The sequence below is a fragment of the Gadus morhua genome, chromosome 19 (genome assembly GCF_902167405.1).
Source record: "Gadus morhua chromosome 19, gadMor3.0, whole genome shotgun sequence".
In the NCBI taxonomy this organism is placed as follows: Eukaryota; Metazoa; Chordata; class Actinopteri; order Gadiformes; family Gadidae; genus Gadus; species Gadus morhua.
This window is the reverse complement of record NC_044066.1, coordinates 13,287,125-13,307,153: the sequence shown is the minus strand read 5'-3', so window position 1 is coordinate 13,307,153 and position 20,029 is coordinate 13,287,125. Positions and strand designations below refer to the sequence as shown.

The window sequence follows — 20,029 nt, the reverse complement described above, 5'->3', positions numbered from 1 at the left end:
ACTGGAGAACAACATATCACCTGAGTGCTTGCATACTGTAATAGCGGGCATTTCGTTATTGTTTTCATAATTTGTGCATCCTGGTTGGACCTGCTGTTCTTTCTTTCAAAGCGTCTCTTAAGAACTAAACAACATTTCCTGTCGCGTGAGAAAGCGGAGCAGCTAACCAGACGAAACCATGCTGTACATCTGCAGACAGACAGACATGTGCAGACAGACAGACATCTGCAGCACCGCCACTGTCCGGGTCCCTCGCATGCAAGCAGGCACTGGGGCTTTTCAGTGACAGAGAATCACAGATGGGTGGGGGGATGGGTGCTGTCACAGACCCGTGGTGTGGGTCGGTGGCCCATTGCTATTCAACACAGACACGTAGAGCACGTAGGACACGCGGAGACATACCGGGCTCAACTCTTTAACAAACTAAGTTCTGATGACAAAGAGCAGAAACAAGACCGATAAAGAAATACAATGTTTAATTTACATGTTTGTAAATTTGTGTTGGATATTTGAAGAAAATAAAATGTTTTTTTCTTCCGCTCAAATTTTAACTACTAAATGATTTATTGCCAAGTTATAGGCCTACCCTAAAACAACCTCAGAATATAAATATTTACCAACTGGAGCAAAGTGAATTCTGAAGATATCAGCGTTATTTTGTGAACATTATGAAGTTTGTATTTTTGGAGTAGCTGGAAAGCAAGTGAGCTATTTGAAAACGACGCCAGAGCTGGGGTGCCCTTGTCTGTGCCTACGTTGTACGTGGATGAGGGCCGACTCATGCATCTCCGGCCGCGCTCGGCTGTTTCCGCCCGGGGGAGAGGGAGCCCCTCCCCTCTCCATTCCTGCGTTGTTTGGGGACAGAGGGAAGATGGCGGCGGCCCCGCTGTACTGTGTCTGCCGGCAGCCCTACGATGTGAGCCGCTTCATGATCGAGTGCGACATCTGTAAAGACTGGTTCCACGGCAGGTAGGTCCACTGCGGTCCCCTGGAGGGGTAGAGCCCGCTCGGAGGGACTAACACGGGGCGTTTCACGGGGAATGCGGCGGTGTTGACTCCCTAGCTGTGTTAGCTGCTAATGCTAGCTGTCGGTTTAAAGGGTCTGATGACTGACGGCGGAAAGGGGGTTTTACCGACCCACTTTAACCCGGAGCCGGGTCAGTCAGGCGGACCCCCTCTAACCCAGAGGAGGTTTGTCTGACCGACCCGGTTCCAGGTTAAAGTGGGTCCGTCTGACCGAACCGGCTCTGGGGTAAAGTGGGTCCGTCTCACCGACCCGGCTCTGGGTTAGAGTGGGTCCGTCCTACCGACTCGACTCCGGGGGTATAGTGGGTTCGTCTGTCCGACCCGGCTCTGGGTTCGAGTGGGTCCGTCACACCGACCCGGCTCTGGGGTAAAGTGGGTCCGTCCTAGAGACCCGGCTCTGGGTTAGAGTGGGTCCCCGACCCGTCACACAGCGTGGTGATGGTGATGGTGTTGTGTAACGTAATGTTAGGTGATCATAAAGGGTTCCGTGTGTAGTTAAATGTTTGTGGCTCTGTTGGGGTACTGATGTGTGTGTAGTTAGGTATTTATTTATTTTTGGGGGGGGGGGGCTGATGTGTGTAGTTTGGTGTTTGTGGGTCCGTCGGGGTGGCTGATGTGTGTCAGTCATGATCACTGATCCAAGCCTGCCTGACTGAGATATGATGGATTTGCATTTAGGTCAGCTTTTGTCTCCTTGATTTAAATAGCATGAACCAGCACGTCGCCATGGGGTTTTTTCGTTATCATTTTAGGTTATTTTAAAAACCTCTCTGTATTATGTTATTGATTCAGATTTTGGTTTTAAACTGAGAATCAGTAAAAAAAAAAAAAACGAACTATAACGTTATGGGTTATTCAATGTGAGGGCAGGCTCCTAACTTCCCCATCAGGGTTAACTTATTTAATGTTTTATTTCGAAAATATTTTATTTTCGACAATAATTAAGTTTCTAGTTAACCTTTATTTCCACACGTTCTTTGAGCTACTATTGTGTTTGAAACGGTGTTTTTTTGACTCGTTAATCCTCAAAAGACTGGAGGAGAACGGGGAGCTTGTTATGAATAGAGCACTTGATAGACAGCTTGGGCCATTTAAATCCTCTTTCAGCCGAGCCGGCACATGGCGTAGCCCCCTAGCGGCGGGCCGGGTATTATTTAAAGGTACACGGCCTGGTTCCTGGTAAACGGCACTCTTTCTCGTCAATATAACAATCAAAATGTGTTCCTGCAGCAGTGGAACGTTTCTGATTTATACATTTGGATACGTCTCATTTATCAGTAACCACTCTGGTGGATGTATCCAGGGGTCTGATCGATGGTTCCAACATAATTTATTTTTATTATTCTCTATAGAGTTGCTTTGTGTTGTCGATGTGTACCCCTGTAGTAAAAGAGAGACTGTTGAATGTACGTCCATGTCCTCGGTATCCAGCGTCACCAGCTACCCACCTGAACCATCATCTCCATAAGTATCCGCGGTTTTGACTCGTGTATGGATGCATCTCCATGATAACCGCCCGCTGTAAACACAATAAGCTGTTTTGCTGTTGTTGAAATGACCGTGTTGCGTAACCACACTCGCTGGGTGAGCCAAGAAACAGGAAGAACGTCCCCACGCATCCAAACATTGGTGTGGAGTCTGAGCCAGAAGACTGTGTCACGTGACAAGGAGCAGGAGAGGACAATCGCTGGAGCTTCCTCTATTGATGACTAATGCACACCGGCATTAACACATCTGCAAGTAGAGCAGCCTGGGTTTGTTTTTAGTGCGGTTCCCACGGGGCTGGCCAGAGAGAGAGGGTGGTTGTGAGGGTGTTTGTGTAACTGGCATTCCTGGTGCTTGCTTGGCACTGTGTGTGTGTGTGTGTGTGTGTGTGTGTGTGTGTGTGTGTGTGTGTGTGTGTGTGTGTGTGTGTGTGTGTGTGTGTGTGTGTGTGTGTGTGTGTGTGTGTGTGTGTGTGTGCGCGTGCGTGCAGCGGGGGAGATTTACGTCTTGGTGCCGCTGAGCCTGTTTCTGTTTAGTGTCACCTGTCTCTGTTAGCATGTCGCCAACGGCCCAGGCTACCAGCTGGGATAGGACCAAGCAGGCCGGGTACCCCCCGACCAGCTCACTGGAGAACCAATCAGAGGAGCGTGAGAGCATAGAAAAAAATGTGTTCTGTTCATGGTTGGCTTAGTGGTGACTGTTTGCTGTTCTGAAGGTTTGAACTCCAATGTCTCCAGTCTAACCCTAATGGTAGGAATAATAATACTGTCTGTTATGAACAGATGTCATTAACAGATCCCAATCAATTGATCGATCAGAACATGGCGTTTCAGACGTCCAGACCAGAGGCTAGATGGGCCACAGGGTTTCCTTGATTGATTAATTATTGATGATTGATCCCGCCTCGCTCTCGGACCAAGTTCAACCCCCCCATCAGTCAGTGTTGCGGACGGCTAGCCGCTCTTCAGAGAGAGGGACGGTCTCTCTCCCTCTGTCTCTCTCTGTGTCTACCTCTATGTTTACACAGAGTGGATGGATGGTTGAAGGACATGGGTTTGATCTCTTGTGTGTGTCATGAAGAACAGCTCTGGATGAGGCTTGTTGTCGGTTCATTAGCACGAGGACCTCAGAGTGAAGGCAAGGGGCACTTTGGGACTGTTGGGATGATCAATAACAATTAGTATGTTAACAGTCTTCTATGGATCTACCAGTCTTGTTATACGTAGTAGCCATGCTAATGATGTGTAAAAACAACGCAGTTGGCATGCCCTTGCAGTAGGCTTGAGAAGTGTCACCGTCTCACCAGGATACTGAGAAATACAGACAGTATTTAATAAAAATAAATGAATATAAAGTTCCACTTTATATTCAGCTTTGGTCCGACATGTTATGAATGCATTTTTTATTATGTCGATATACATTTTTTCCAAGTTTTGATTCCGGATATCTAAATAAATGGTCCAAAATAGAGTATTCGCTGTGGCATTGTGGGTGAGGCTGAAACTATATCAGACTTTTAATTAAAACGAGATCTGGATCCAATCTATGGAAGAAGGGCGGGTGGGTAGGTGGGCCGACGGGCAGGCTCCAGGACGTGTGGAGGTCCCCGGGACACGCTTGGAGGTCCCCGGGATGTGCTCGTGTAGGGACGGAGACTGGCATGGAGATAAACATCCTGCCTACCTCTTCTGTTCATAATGAATTACTAATGTGTTATGACCAGTAGGTCAGGCTTTTTAACCCCTCTTCCTGCAGCAGACGGCTTAGTCGGTGGATATGGACCTCAACACATGCATGTTGGTTCATTGATTCTTGTGTAGGGTGAGGGTTAGGGTTAGCCCCGTCACCCGTGTCAAACTAGACCTCCCGTCTACTGAAGCGCTAGCTGCCCGCAGAGCGTCCGTCTGCTCAACCTTGCTCAGCGGAGCAGCCTTCATCGATTTAGATCGGAGCTTGTACTTAGAGCGCCACGCGAAGCTGTGGTACTCGGTGTAAACAGGGTGGAACACGACATCGCGGACCACTTCACTTTCTGCTGAGCGTGTGAGCAAGCTGCCAAAGGTGAAGAAAAAAAATAAGTGCTCCGCCCTTCCTCTTTGTGCAACAAAACATAACACTCGTGGTCATGTCTGAGAGTGATGGGCAGGAAATGTACACTTGCTTCTGTGGTTTCTTACTGTGTGTGTACCAAGCGTGTAAACCGCTGGAGACAGCGTTATGAGAACGTTTTGAGGTCCTCTCTTTGTGTCCGACTTCTTACCTGCATGCTCCAACACCCCAGATGGGTGCGTTCTCACAGACAATGGTGTCTCACAGAGTGCGTGTTGAACAAGCTCCCCTCTCACCCACACAGGAAGGGAGGTACCCAGAGGACAGGAAGTAGTGGGAGGGAGAGGACTGAGAGGGACAGGGAAAATAAGAGAATATGAGGAGGGGAGAGGGGTGGACTGAGGGAGGGACAGACAGAGAGAGGGAGGGAGTGATGGAGGTGGATAATGAGGACCGAGAAAGAAGGTGAGATGAGGACAGAGAAAGAAAGTGGCACAGAGATGGGAAGGTGGGAGGAGAGGGGCGAGGCCAACACTGGCTGGGCGTGGAGAAGCTGAAGGCTCCCTTGTTGTCAGAGACGATGTTTGGCTCGGCAGCGACACGTGGCTCGCTCACTGGGTTAGGAGGTCAGCGCGCACAATGCCAGCTCAATGCGGTCCCCCATTTTGCTAGGACATCGGGATAAATCGCCCGCCAAACGGGATCCCTGTTTAGAGCAGCTCTAACACCTACTGATGGCAACACTGGCGTATTGTGACAGGAGGACACGTCCTTCTTTATCCGCCCAGATGGCGGTGCAGATGGTTGTGGTGGCGCTGCTTTTATCCCCGAGCGTGATGTGACGTTGGTCTCGATTGGATGCGCTACAGCCCCCCCTCACCCGCTCCCCGTCTCCCTACGCTGGCGGTCGGAGGAGAATCGGGACATTGTGTGTGGTGCCCTGGATCGGCCTGCCATGGTGCAGCCCCTCTGTCAGACCCCCGGTGGATGAGGGGGTTGTGCCCGGGTTTCTTAAGATTCTCTCCTTTCTTCCCCTGTGAAGACCGGGTTTCGGTGTGTCCACCCCTTTTCTCGTGTGTGTGTGTGTGTGTGTGTGTGTGTGTGTGTGTGTGTGTGTGTGTGTGTGTGTGGGTGTGTGGGTGTGTGGGTGGGTGGGTGGGTGGGTGGGCGGGCGGGCGGGCTAAGGTGATTATTGCAGGGGTTTTTCAGAGCACACCTTCCACACTTCTGTGTGTACAGTTAAAAAAAACATAAAACGATCTCCGTCCAGAAAGGCGATCTAGCACTGTTTCGGAAATAATCTCAGCAACAGAGAACAGCAATCTGAAAAATATTTGACCAAGTTGCATTCACCATGGGAAGGGACGTCCGATGTTGCATTCACCATGGGAAGGTACGTCCGATGTTGTTTGTTTCTTCAGGAGAGGGTCCCCTGATGGGGGCGTTACTAATCACATCGTGCCTGATCCAATCAGGATACTGGGTGTCTGGGCCGGTTCCCCCGTACACACTTGACACAATCCCAGAGTCTGCATCATTTTAAAGTTTTCAGTCTCCGTTTTAGTGATTGTAAAACGAGTTGTCTGCACGCTGGCTGTTAATGTAGCAGAAGTCATCCATTTTATCTTAAAAACGATCACAGAATTTTTTATACTAAGTTATTAACATTAATCATAATCTATCAAACAAAAACGTATTATTATGAATGAGTCCTCAGATGTTCACAGCCAGTGCTCTGTATTGCCGTTTGTCTCGAAGAAGTCTACTTTTTTAACAATGTCCCTCTTCATGATGGACGTGTGTGTGTGTGTGTGTCTGTGTGGACTTCCTGTGTGTTGGAATGCCGGGGCGGGTCAGCCCGGTCAGAAAACTCATCACTTCCTGCAGAGCTAATGGCTCACAGCCTTTGTTTCCCCTTTTACGACTTCCTGCCGTTCCCCTCAGATCGGAACTGATAGTGGGAGCTGCAGCCTGATCATCCCCCCCTCCGCTCAGGGCGGTCATACTACCAACCAGCCAAACACCACGTGTGTGTGGCCCACTGTGCACCTGTTGTCCTCAGTGTGTGATTATAGTGTAATGTGCTCAATAGACAGCCCAGGCTGATAGCTAGCTGCCCGCTAGCTTGTGGTCGGTACACTTGACAGTAACAAGACGTGCCGTGAAGTTGAACCTAAAGAACAAGGAATAAACATAATCAAAAAGGACACTTGTATGTACTGGAAGACAAACAAGATTTTGAGGTTTCAGTCTCGAACAACAAACAATTGAGCAAACGTTCCCCAGTCCTCATAGTCTGAACCTCCTGAGGTTCCAATGATATGAAGGCAGAACCACGACACGCTGGCCAGAGATTAGAAACATCAGCTCCTCTTGTTGACTTAAAGCGTATTTTTTTTCTTCAATGCAAGTGTGTGTGTGTGTGTGTGTGTGTGTGTGTGTGTGTGTGTGTGTGTGTGTGTGTGTGTGTGTGTGTGTGTGTGTGTGTGTGTGTGTGTGTGTGTGTGTGTGTGTGTGTGTGTGTGTGTGTGTGTGTCTTTCTGTTTATCCAACCTGTTCTGTGTTTGTCTATTCAGGTCTAACACACTCTGTGCTTGATTTGATTCGTTCCCCTCAGAAGCCAAGATGTTTCCCCGTGGTGAATTAGCTCCCACACGAGACAGTGGCCTGTTACTGTGGCGAGGGTGTGACATCTCCCTCATCCTTCAGTTGTGTGGACTTTAAGTAGCAGACTGGTTTCCAAGCAATGCAGATCTCAGTACCCCATCAGTAGCATTCAGGTACTATTTGGGTGCAAGCTCTTTGTACTCCTGGGGACGTCTTCTGAATTATGAGTATTCCCAATAAGCTGTGCCTGTTCCTCACAACCTCCAACCCAGAGATCTCCATCAGCCAGACCCAGAACTGTGCGGTCTGTTAACACCATCATCACCACCATCAGTTCAGCCACAATGATCTGTGACTAACTTCAGCATCTTTTGATTAACAACCTACATTACAGCTCAGCCACATGACATGTTGTCAGCATTGGTTCTGTAAACACGCATCATGGTGTGAACCAGTTCGGCCCTCAGCCAAAGGAGTGACTGACCACCGGGCCTTAAGACTCAGTGCTGGGTTCATCTCATGTGTGTTGTGCCTCCAGACCAGTGTGGGCAATGAATCCATCACCAACATGTATCAATGTCTCTCTTAAGGAAAACCAACAGGACTCATTTATTTTTCTGAGTGTAGCAAAAAAACAAAAATTAGTTTTTTTTTTAACCGTGCGCTGTCTGTCTCTGTCTCTGTCTCTCCCTCTCTCCCCCCCCTCCCTCTCTCTCCAGCTGTGTGCAGGTGGAGGAGCACCATGCGGTTGACATCGACGTGTACCACTGTCCCAACTGTGATGTTGTTAACGGACCCTCCCTGAGTGAGTGTCTCTCTGCTGGTCCCTCCCTCTCTCCCCTATCTCTGTATCAATCTCTCTTTCTGTCTGTCTCTCCCTGCTCCCGTCTGGCCCTCCCTCCCTCCCTCCCTCCCGCTCTCTCTTTATCGCAGTCTCTCTCTCTCTCTCTCTCTCTCTCTCTCTCTCTCTCTCTCTCTCTCTCTCTCTCTCTCTCTCTCTCTCTCTCTCTCTCTCTCTCTCACTCTCACTCTCACTCTTTCTCTCTCTCCCCTGTCGCTGCCTCTCTCTCCGTTCCGGTCTCTTCCACAGTTTTCTCTTTCTAAATCAAAACTCCATTCTGCACATCGCCCCCTCCCTCTCCCGTCTCTAATGTCTGGTGATGTGAGCGACTCGGTGCTGAAAGGCTCAGAGTCTCGAGCCGTCTAGGGACCAGGCTGTCCGCCCACTCACAACAGCCGTCTAGCGCTACCTCAGCCTTCACCACGCAGCCAGCCAGCGGAAGACCTACTGGTGTGACACAGTTGTGCTTGGCAATCACCCAGTAACTTAAACATGAAAGCGGTCTGTGCGGCTCACTGAAGACCGACGGCGTGATTCACACGACAGTAGGGATGGCAGAGATATGCGAAAACACAGCAATGATGGAATACAGTGCTGGCTTACCCAACGTCTCGTCCCTGCTATGCAGGACAGGAATGCCGCTTTTAGAAAAGGAGATTTGACCTGCTTTGACTCAACGTACCAGAACCAGTGTGGATTGCACTTGTATGTGTCTCATTCGTATTCGTTTGAAACGTGCAAGAACAACCTAATAATTCCTCTTAACCCTGGGTGGTTGCGTGCTCCGGGGTGAGCGAAGATAAGGGCCAGAGTTAAAGCTGGTTGAACTATCGGCCGCAGCACAATGCAAGTTGCAGTGGGCCAGCAGAGCGCTCTAGGCTGAGAACCGCTGGTGCCCTTGTAAAGTGGCTGGCCCCTGACTGTGGTGTCGTCGGCCCCTGACTGTGGTGGTGTCGGCCCCTGACTGTGTGGCCCCGTGTTCCTGTGCTCCTCAGTGAAGAGACGGACCAACTGGCACCGGCACGACTACACGGAGCCCGACGACGGCAGCAAGCCGGTGCAGGCTGGCACGGCCGTGTTCATCTCCCAGCTGCAGAACAGAAGCTTCGCCAGGTACACTGGAGAGACGCCTCTCGATATAGAAATACAGAGGGATGTATGGTATAGATAAATAGATAGCTGAACGAGGGGCTTCATGGACACTTAAATTATGTTCAATGTGAATGCCTCCGCACAAAAATGTAATTAATGAAACAAAAGCCTAAATTATGGCTATAACAGTGAAGCTTACTGTGTGTGTGTGTGTGTGTGTGTCTGTCAGCGGGGAGGAGGTCCTGGTGAGGATGCAGGGGGAGTCGGTGACCCCCCGCTACCTGGAGAAGCACGGCTTCAGTCAGCCCATCGCCGTCACGGAGATGGAGGGGCTGGGGCTCCGGCTGCCCCCCCCCAGCTTCTCCGTCAGGGACGTGGAGCAGTACGTGGGTAAGGACCCCCCCCCCGACCAGGACTCCCCCTGCCCGGGACCCACCTGCTACATGTACATACACAGAAAACACACACACACATACATACATACACACACACACACACTTATACAAACAAGCACCCCACACCCATCGGCGTCCCAGGTGAGGGCAGGTGGGGTCACCGCTCTGTCTCAGAGCAGTTGATCGCAATCGGCCAATCAGAGAGTCATCTGTAGCGTGTTGTGAGGAGGAGGAGGTCTTCTTCGCCCACTTATCAGATCAAAGAGCTGGGAGGCGGGGGCGTGACCATGAAGGCTCCCCCGGCGGAAGGGGAGGGAGTCGGGTTACCAGCCGGCCGTTGATGGTTTTATCATTAAGTTCAGATTACAGAGCGATCCTCTCCCTCTCTCGCCCGGCGTCCCGTGAGCCTCTCTGGCTGGACGGGGAGCAGGTGCTCTCGTTCTGGGTCGGGTTAGGTTACACCTCTTAGTGTCCACACAATGAGAGGGAGGGGAGAGAGCCTGGATGCTGGGGTCTCCTGCCCAGCTTCTGCTCTTCAGCCAGGATGCTCACTAAAGGGGGAAAAACAAACATTCAAACCCAGCCCCCCGTGTGTATGTCCAGCGTGGGGGAGACGGAGAGCCACGGGCAGTAGAACTTGGGTCATGGGAAGCATTGGCCATGCACACCTTTTGTTACCCGAAAAGGGGGGGTGTGTGTGTGTGTGTGTGTGTGTGTGTGTGTGTGTGTGTGTGTGTGTGTGTGTGTGTGTGTGTGTGTGTGTGTGTGTGTGTGTGTGTGTGTGTGTGTGTGTGTGTGTGTGTGTGTCCCTTTAGTCCAGCTGTTGTCTGTCGTCACACGCTGGCCCACTGGGGGCCAGCGTGCCTTGCAAGGTGTGCGTGGGAGGCGAGGGGGCCCAGCTGTCGGGTTGCCCTCATGCCCCTGGTTCCCTGTCTGGGGGGGTTCACAGCGTGACGCCCCCCCCCCCCCCCACACACACACAACACACACACGTACACCCTTCCTCCTCTCGTCCTTCAGAATGGCCGACTCTGGTTTTCAGAATATGATTTTGTTTTTTGTGCATAGACTCAGGCCGTAGATCAGTCATCTGTTAACCCCCCCCCCCCCCCCCCTGATGGCAGGACCCCCCAGGGGCCGTCGTTCTGCACGCGTTCAGAGAGGCAGCAGCGGTGGGTCCCTGATTCAGAGAGGCAGCAACCCCCCCCGCCCACGTCCCACTCTTCAGCCAATTAAAACAGATACTGCTGAAGTCTCTGTTCCAGCCCCCTGCCTCCCCCTCCTCTCGGTATTTAAACCAGTCTTCAGTGGTTTGGACGTGGATGCATTGTTATTCTGCAGCCACCTTGGTTTGGCATGGGTGGAGAGTCGAAGGGAAATGGAAGGAAAGTTGATTTGAGAAGCAGCATGTTTGGAAAAAACTGAGTTTGAATCCAAACTGTCTGACTTAATATCCTGTCCACTGGTTCTTCCAAAAGTAATATTCCCTCAGCCCATCCTGTTAAACCCAGTAGAAACTCGACAGATTGAGTGTTTTCCATTCATTTCCTGCGTTTCTGCATCGGAATGATTAGCTATCTCTGCATTGAAAATTAAAATAAAATGTTTAAAATAAACTGCGCGTTCTGATCAAAGGGTCACTCTTACTTCCTCATTTGATAACTGGTTGGTCCTCACATTGCGATGACCTTTAGCGTTCCTCACTGTGGTGTTACTGGTGTTAATGGTGGCTCCTGCTGGTTCCCAGGGGGCAACAAGGTGATCGACGTGATCGACGTGGCGCGGCAGGCGGACAGCAAGATGAAGCTCAGCGAGTTCATCAAGTATTACACCGGCGACCAGCGGCCCAAAGTCCTGAACCTCATCAGCCTGGAGTTCTCCGACACCCGGTGGGTATACGAGAGGGACACAGAGTACCCCCTGAGCCAGCTGTTCTTTGATCCGCTCTCCGGTTCTGTTGATTTGTGTCATTTCTTCCTCTGCAGAGGTTAAAGGTCATACTGTGTGCAAGGACGTTCACCGCCGCTCCAGAAGAACGTTGGATTGTTTAGATGTGTTTAAACTAGGTTGTTACCAGTAAGAGGTCTCTTTTTGTTCTCAGTACGTTGGCAGGATGGAAGAGAGCTCCTGTATCGAGGAACAATTAGAACCATAAACATACAAATAGTCTGTTAAACGTATGAAAGATACCCGTCTCCCTGCTCTCCCCCCCACCTCTCCCTACTCTCCTCCCCCCACCTCTCCCTGCTCTCCCCCCTCCCTCTCCCTGCCCTCCCCCCTCCCTCTCTCTGCCCTCCCCCCTCCCTCTCTCTGCCCTCCCTCTCCCTGCTCGCAAAACCACCCACCCTAAGAAAAAACTTTCATGGGTTTTCTCTACGGAGCGGTAGGGTCTGAGCAATTAGCCCAGATCTCCTCTCACTAGAGAGCTTTACGTGATGACATGGGTTCTAGACCCGTAGCTCTAGAGAGCTCTACGTGATGACATGGGTTCTAGACCCGTAGCTCTAGAGAGCTCTACGTGATGACGTGGGTTCTAGACCCGTAGCTCTAGAGAGCTCTACGTGATGACGTGGGTTCTAGAAACCTATTAAATGATTACTGCAAGGAAGCCAGTGGGAACAGGAGGAACAGTCCCTCGCTCCCAGTCCCTTTTAGTTAGCTAACACTAATTAACACTAATTAAATACACTAAATAAACATTTCAATACAAAGTTTGCAAAAACTTTGATGGAATGCACAACAAACACTATTATTTAGGTAAAAACAATCATTAATATTATATTTAATGTGTCTATTACAAAGACGTTTAGCATTTGGTACTTTTTTTAGCGGCCTCCCTCTTCTGCCGCTGTGATGACCTCCATAATGTATCCATAAGTCCCTCCACAAGGTGAAAGCATGGAGCGGTTTCGGGGCCCCCTTCAGTGCACTAATAACGCCCCCCGCTCGTCCCCTCCAGGATGTCTGAGCTGGTGGTGGTCCCGGACGTGGCCCAGCAGATGTCCTGGGTGGAGAACTACTGGCCTGACGACTCGTTCTTCCCCAAGCCCTTCGTGCAGAAGTACTGCCTGATGGGAGTGAAGGGCTGCTACACGGACTTCCACATCGACTTCGGGGGCACCTCCGTGTGGTACCACGTGCTCTGGGTACGAGGAGGAGGGGGAGTCTCTTGGGGGTCCCCGTGTGTAGTCATGGTTACACCCTCTCACAGGGAGAAACGCCAGTGTTGGCTATCTGTACTGTGCATTGTTTACTCGTGTATCGTGGAGATGTCGCGTCAGCCTCGTTATCTGTATCTTCATGTGGCGTGCCACACGTAAAGATAGGCTGTTGGTGTGTTCCATGGCTGCTCGTACGTTAAGGCGTGAAGATAGGTCGGGAAGATAGTATAGATAGGGGGGTGGTATCTTCTCGTAGCGTTGAGTGCTGAGGCCCGCGCCTGGTAGCCCGGTGCCTTCCTCTAGCGCTGAGAGATGTCTTCTAAAGCATTCCCTCTGAGGTCAGCCCTGGTCCTCACCCCCCTCTGACTGACAGGGCTGGGGGGGGAGCTGGGGGGCCAAGGGGGGGGTTGTTTTCATACAGAACCGCTGGCTGGCCTGCAGTGTGTCTGAGAGGCAGTGACCCGGAGCGACCCGACCGTATTAACACCAACTCCCCTCCATCTTCCTCCTCGTCTATCTCTCAATCTCTGTTTCTCTCTTCTTTCTCTTGTCCTCTCTCGCTCTTTCCCCTCTATCTGTGTCTTTCTCTTTCTCTCGGTGTCTCTCTCTCGCTCTCTCTCCCTGTCTGTCTCTCGCCCACAGGGGGAGAAGATCTTCTACCTGATCCCGCCCACTGTGGCCAACCTCGCACTGTACGAGGCGTGGAGCTCCTCGACCAATCAGAGTGAGGTGTTCTTTGGGGACAAAGTGGACAAGTGCTACAAGTGTGTGGTTCCCCAGGGGACCACCCTCCTCATCCCCACAGGTACACACACACACACACACACACACACACACACACACACACACACACACACACACACACAGGAAACAAAAGGGGTGTGTGCTCTTTCTTGACAACGTCTTGGCTCTTTGGTCCGGACGTCATCCAGGGTGACAGTTAATCCGTCACCCGGGGGGGGGGGGGGGGTTAGGGTCCAGGCTCCACATCCATCCATCACGCCTCACCCTCCCTGACAAAGGCCCCCCCACTCCATTGTCCTCCCCCAGAGTTGGCAGAGGTGGGGGTGAAGACTTTAGGACCAGGGGTCACTAGGAGCCAGCCAGCCATGTCCACATACCCCCCCCCCCATGGCTCTGGTTCTGTTAGTCTCTCTGGTTCATCTGAGGGGACGTCCGTCATTATAGGGGCTGCCCTATCCCCTCGGACTCTGCAGAGGGAGTAGATTTGAAAGTTCTGGGATGAACCCCGGCTTCCCCAAGAGACTCATGACTCGCTTGTTAAAAGTACAACTAGATTCGACATTACCGCCCAACTGACCCCCCCAACACCCCTCCTACGCACTTCAAAATTGTACTTAACATTGTGTAGCATCTTAGCTTTGTTGTATACAGGGAATGGGTTAACCTAGCTAATGTGAGTGCTTGGCACTTCGTTTCGATGAACATCCTAACTGTACCGACAGCAATACAGTTGTTTCTCTTTCTTCTTACAAGTGTACAGCGTCAAATTTAAGCATCTGCTTAATGCCCTGAATGTAAACGAATCATCGTTGGTCTGGCCGTGTCTTTACGACCACACTTGGGGGGGGGGGGGGGGGGGGGGTTTATATGTTTTAGTGTGCATGTCGGGGTATATTTGTCTAATGAAGAGCTGAGTTTGAACTCGCATACTGATGGCTCGGAACTTGAGGCCGATTGTGTGAGTTAACTCTGCTCTGTCCTCTGCTGCCCCCTGCAGGATGGATCCATGCTGTTCTTACCTCTCAAGACTGTATGGCCTTCGGAGGCAACTTCCTCCACAACCTCAATATCGGCATGCAGCTCAGGTACACAGACCCCGCAGAACGGAACCAGACTGGTGCTTTAAGGATGAGCCTCATGGGGCTTGTGCAGTGAAATAAAAATGGTCTTGTTGTGCATGCCAGGTGTCGTGTGAGCTGTATCGGGATTGCATGTGTGTAAACCAGGTTTTGTTCGAACTGTAACTTGATTGGCTGTGTTTATGCCAGGTGTTGTTTGAGCTGTACCGTGATTGGTCGCGTGTATGCCAGGTGTTGTGTGAGCTGTATCGGGAGTGGCTGTGTGTAAGCCAGGTGTTGTGTGAGCTGTAACATGATTGGCTGTGTGCTCCAGGTGTTATGAGATGGAGAGGCGTCTCAAAACCCCCGACCTCTTCAAGTTCCCCTACTTCGAGGCCATCTGCTGGTACGTCGCCAAGAACCTACTGGAGACGCTGAAAGGTGCGTTGGTTTCCATCTTCTTCTTCTTCTAGTTTGTGTCTCAGTCCTAGCGTGTGACACAGCCCTGACGAATCAGAAATTAGATTGAAGAGGGAAGGGATGGGCATAGTGGTAATGGGGTTTAACTCCCAATACCCCTAACCCTATTTCTGGGTTCCAAACCCAATTACAGCAGTCTACCTGTAGGTTTCGTAGAGCAAGATGTCCCTAACCTCTACCTTAAACTTTTCAAACTCTAGTGGGCATAATCCACTTTCTATGGAAAGCCTTGTTAAGAAGTCTAAACAAAACAGTCTTACCCATTATATAAATACAACATGAGACTGTGTGTTCATATGATGGTAGGAGTGTAATCTGTAACCCTTCAGGTGTTCATTAGAAAATAACCACTTTGTCTGTTCTCAGAGCTTCGAGAGGACAGCCGCCCCCCCCAAACCTACCTGGTGGAGGGGGTGAAAGCCCTGATCGGGGCCCTGAAGACCTGGCTCAAGAGAGAGGTGAGGGGGTCGAGACCCACAGACCATCTGTGACCAACTGCTCCAGTCTGTACTTCCCCCCCAGTGGTTGGTCAGAGAAGTGTTGTTATAATGGAGGCCAACTCTGGTAGGGTTTACCACTTCATTCTTCCACCTCATCCAGCTTCAGCTGGATATTAAATGTTCTGGCGTCATTCCCTCTTACCCAGTAGCCAAGTTTACAAAGCGTAGCCCTTTTTAGTGGCGATATACTATGTACTTTGGCTATGACGTTGGTGGCCAAAACCCAAGAAAGAGGCGTAGGGAAGAAAAGGTGAAGAAAAAGGACTGAGTCCTTTTTCTCTGTGGACTGAGTCCTGCTTCTCTGTGGTGTGACTCTGGTTTCACTGTGGTGTGACTCTGGTTTCACTGTGGTGTGAATCTGATTTCTCTGTGGTGTGACTCTGGTTGTTGTGTGCAGGTGACGGAGCCCACCAGCGAGGTGCCGGACCACATCAGGCCGAACCACCTCATCAAAGAGCTGACCAAAGAAGTCCGCTACCTGGAGGTAAGGGAGCAGCAACCGGCCGATCAGGACCCAGTTTGCGGTCAGGCGGTGTATCAAAAGACTAGTTTCGACAGTTACGGGGCCGAAAGGGGCTTTAATGAAGCAGCAGCCATGACAGCCTGTTAGTGACAAACAACTAAAAAAACTAGACTAGATGTAAACCAGTGTTCCCGTGTCCCTCTAAGGTTCCTCATAGCCACTCTCTGTGGTCTCCAGTAGGCTCCTGTTCTGAGTTCTGCTCCCCTGGTCTGTAGGAGGAGCCCGGGGGCGTGGCCGTGAAGCCGGCGAAGCCCCTGGTGGGCGTGGTCGCGGCGACCGCGCCGGCGGTGGTGGCGGCGGCGGCGGGCGGCGCGGCCGGCTCCGGCGGGGGTCCGGGGGCGGGCGGGGGGTCCCCGGCGGGACGCTCGCCCCTGGAGAGGCTGTGCCAGGCGAGGCGCGCCCGGCGGGCCGCCCGCAAGCTGAGGGAGCAGCAGAGGCTCGCCCCCAAGGCCTCGTCCAACCTGGACGTCCTGGAGAGGCACACCCGCGAGGTGCTGAGGAGGCTGGAGGTGGGGCCCCTGGAGGAGGTGAGTCACCGCTGCCATGGCAACGCCAGGATGATCCCACGCCAGAGCCGTTCGGATATAGCCTCCTGGTTTGTAAAGACGAGTGAAAGATTTAAACTTGGAAGGAATGACGTGCATGTGGAGGGTGGTAGGAACCCTATTTGGGCTCATTTAGAAGCACTCTCTGATTTTAAAGTACCAGTACTGATACGGTGTTGATAAGCCACGCTGGTCCGGTGATCTATGCTCATGATGCTGTTCAGCTGTTTATACCTTAAGCCACAGGCTGCAGACAGACAGACAGGAATAGAAGCATCCTGTCTGCCTGCACACAGACCGCAGTAGACTGCAAACGCAGGACCAGATGCAGTCCTGTCTGTCTGGCTGCGTGCAGACAGACAGACAGGAAGGACAGAGTAAAGGCAGTCCTGCCTCTCTGCACCCAGCCAGCAGTAGGCTGCAGACAGACAGGGCTAGAGGCAGGCAGACAGACTATAACGGTGTGCCCCCCCCCCCCCCCCCCAGGACCCGGCCTTCTGCTCCACGGTCCACGGGAAGCTGAACAAGGTGTCCACGGCCTCGGCCGCTGCGCTCGAGTTCCTGGAGGACAACCACCTGAGGCTCACTCTGGTGAACGGACGCATCATCCGGTGAGACGCCTGAAGTAGCCGGACGGAGCAACGGCCGGATGAGCCGCAGCCTGAACCCTGAACCCCCACTGCTCCCGACGAGTTGGCTGTCGCCTTGCACGGTTGACCCCGACCGTCGGCGTGTGAATGTGTGTGCATGAATGGGTGAAGGTCAGGCAGTGTTGTGCGGCGCTTTGAGTGGCCACTGGTTAGCAAAGCGCTGTATGAATGCAGTCCATTTACCACACACCCCTGGCTAACCCTGGCTAACCCTGGCTAACCCTGGCTAACCCTGGCTAACCCTGGCTAACCCTGGCTAACCCTGGCCCGTGTGTCCTGCAGGGACGTGCGGCGGCTGAGCGCGGGCGGCAGTCCCATCAAGGCGGAGCAGGGGAGTCCCTCGGAGGCTTGGCAGGGGCCCCAGAGCGCCGGAGGCCCGGCCAAGGACCAGAGACCCCAGGGGGGCCGCCCGGAGCCTCACAGCCCAGGAGAGAAGAGGTTTTGTGATCCGTCCGCGGGGGCGGAGCCAAGGGGCCTGGTGGCGCTCGGGGGCGGGGCCTCGGAACATTCCAGCGGCCGATCGGACGGCGACTCGGACAGCGACTCCCCACCCCAGGTATGCCCCCCCCCCCCCCCCCCCCGGTACCGCCTCATCCCCCACAATGCTCCTGGGACTGAGACTGGTTTTAAAACCTTTGATTTAGGTCCTTAGCTTCCTCAGACCATCAACCAATCAGGGCTTTGCTTCCGGGGGGGAGGGGGAATCGGGCGTAAATGTCGGGATTCTCATGGTGTAGCGTGAGCCAGCATTAGATCGTTGTGTTCCGCTGTTCTTCAATCAGACCCCGAGATGCCCTCTCTGAGAAGAAGTGTGTTAACGCCGGATGAGGTCCCACCTCGTGATGCAACACGGGGGGCCGTCTCTCACCTCGTCTCCCTTTCTGTCCCCGTCCAGCAGAAAGCATTATCCTCGTCTTCGTCATCTCGTTCCTCGTCGTCGTCGTCCTCCTCCTCCTCCTCGTCTTCCTCCTCTTCGTCTTCCTCCTCTTCGTCCTCCTCTGAGGAGGAGGACTCGGGATCCCTGGAGGGGGGGGGCCAGCAGGGCTCAGGGCACACCATCGAGCTGGACCCCCATGGCGTCCAGACACTCAGGAACAAACACAGACCACTCAAACGGTGAGACGCTCCCCCCGACACAGCCACGTGTCCACCCCCACCACCCCCACCGCACCTCCCCTAACCACAACACCACCACCTCCGACGGGGGAACTGAGTGGGGCTCCAGTCCGTTCCGTTCCAGAGCGCTTCATCACTGCTCAGTTCATTCAGAGCCGCATCCCACACAATGTGCTCACTGTGTGTGTGTGTGTGTGTGTGTGTGTGTGTGTCCTCAGAGAACGTCCTACCTCACCCAGCACAGCAGAGGCCATCCAGGGCATGCTGTCCATGGCCGGCCTCCTGTGCCCCTCGGACCCCCAGAAGGAGGCCCCCGGGCCCCCGGAGCCCTGGTGGTCCGGGCCCGAGGGCCCCCCCATGCCGACGCCGGCGGGGGGGCCGCCGCACCTCCACCCTCGTCTCCACGGCGACGCGAAGAGCCCCATGGACAGCCAGGGGAACAGCAGCAGCGAGGCCTGGGACCACCGAGGTCCGGAGACGGACACCTACCAGTACTGTGACCCCTCCATGTCCCCCCCGCTGCACCCCTCCAAGAGGCCCGCCCCCAACCCCCCGCCCATCAGCAACCAGGCCACCAAAGGTTCGGACCACCCCCTTCATACTTTGATCCTTACTCGGGCAGTATTGCTTGCGTCGGCCGTGCACTGTGGGTCGTAGGGTGTTGGGTTCCATCCCCTCCTCACTTGAGACCTGGAGCAGCATGCCCCCCCGCTCCTTAACAGGCTCCATGAAGTCCCTTTGAGAGGAGGCGCTGTGGGACGCCTGCCGTCGGTGTGATGTGAGTATGAATGAACCATCTCTATATTCATGTTGTGTTTCCTTGCAGGCAAGCGGCCGAAGAAGGGCATGGCGACGGCCAAGCAGCGCCTCAGCAAGATCCTGAAGATCAGCCGGCACAGCCGCGTCTTTGTGTAGCGCCGGGGGGCCCGGGCCCCGGGGCCCGGCCCAGCGTGTGTGAGGGTGTTGACGGTGTGAATGAGCGGGACGGTGTGGCTCCCAAGCAGACGGGCCCGGGGTCTCGGTTTGTGCGTTTTGGTACCCCGGAGTCGTACGTCGTGCAGTGGAAGCGAAATCTTAAAGAACACAAAGAAAGGCAAAAAAATTAATAAATCAAACAGCCTGGCAAAGATCTGCACCTCCCCTGTGCACGCTCACGTGCACGCCTAGGAGACAGGGTATTGGACTCACGCGTTCCGCATCGCACGGCTTCACTCTGAGCACAAAATTAGAAAAACGCAAAAAATAAAAATCCACAAAGCTGGGAGGAGAATGGAGGACCGGCTGTTGCCACGGGAGACGGCCGATAGAGGGGGGTGGGGGGGGGGGTTCCTCTTTCGGGGGGTTGGGGTCCCTCTGTGCCCCCACCCCTGCTGACCCAGGGTGCTGAGGACGGAGATGAAGCGAAATCTTAAGATGGTGCTCATTGTTTAGTACTTTTTGTTTTGCTCCCCCTCTTACCTCTCCTCCTGCTCCTCCAATCAAGATCCCTTTATCTCAATCACACCAGCAATAAAGACTTTGATGGGGAGAACAGAGAGGCAGATCTTTCAAGCCCCTTCAGATTAGGGCCCGACCGATTCATCGGCCTGCCGATTTAATCGGCCGATTATAGCCTTTTTGAAAATAATCAACATTGCCAAAAAGACGCCGATTACAACCGATTTTTCTTTTTTTTTTTTGAAATGTTATTGCGCTTAGTATCCTGCAGATTGCGCTCATACTCGCCTTGCTAACTAACAACTTTAGCTGGAGTAAAA

The 20,029-nt window shown here is 52.9% G+C and overlaps 1 protein-coding gene across 2 annotated transcripts; it reads left to right on the top strand.

The window, feature by feature from the left end:
- The first annotated feature begins 742 nt into the window (after positions 1–742).
- kdm7aa (lysine (K)-specific demethylase 7Aa) lies at positions 743–19,364 on the top strand. Of its 2 annotated transcripts, none has more exons than XM_030342111.1 (17): positions 743–969; positions 7,887–7,972; positions 9,004–9,121; positions 9,330–9,490; positions 11,243–11,384; positions 12,455–12,641; positions 13,299–13,461; positions 14,398–14,485; positions 14,793–14,899; positions 15,305–15,396; positions 15,836–15,922; positions 16,177–16,488; positions 16,993–17,117; positions 17,439–17,712; positions 18,055–18,272; positions 18,491–18,852; positions 19,099–19,364. In XM_030342111.1, exons 1-17 carry the CDS (start codon positions 767–769, stop codon positions 19,185–19,187), a joined length of 2,814 nt encoding a protein of 937 aa, XP_030197971.1. In that variant the 5' UTR covers positions 743–766; the 3' UTR covers positions 19,188–19,364. The 2 variants fall into 2 exon arrangements, with proteins under 2 accessions (XP_030197971.1, XP_030197970.1); XM_030342110.1 differs by having other exon boundaries at positions 744–969; positions 18,052–18,272.
- The last annotated feature ends 665 nt before the right edge of the window (positions 19,365–20,029 follow it).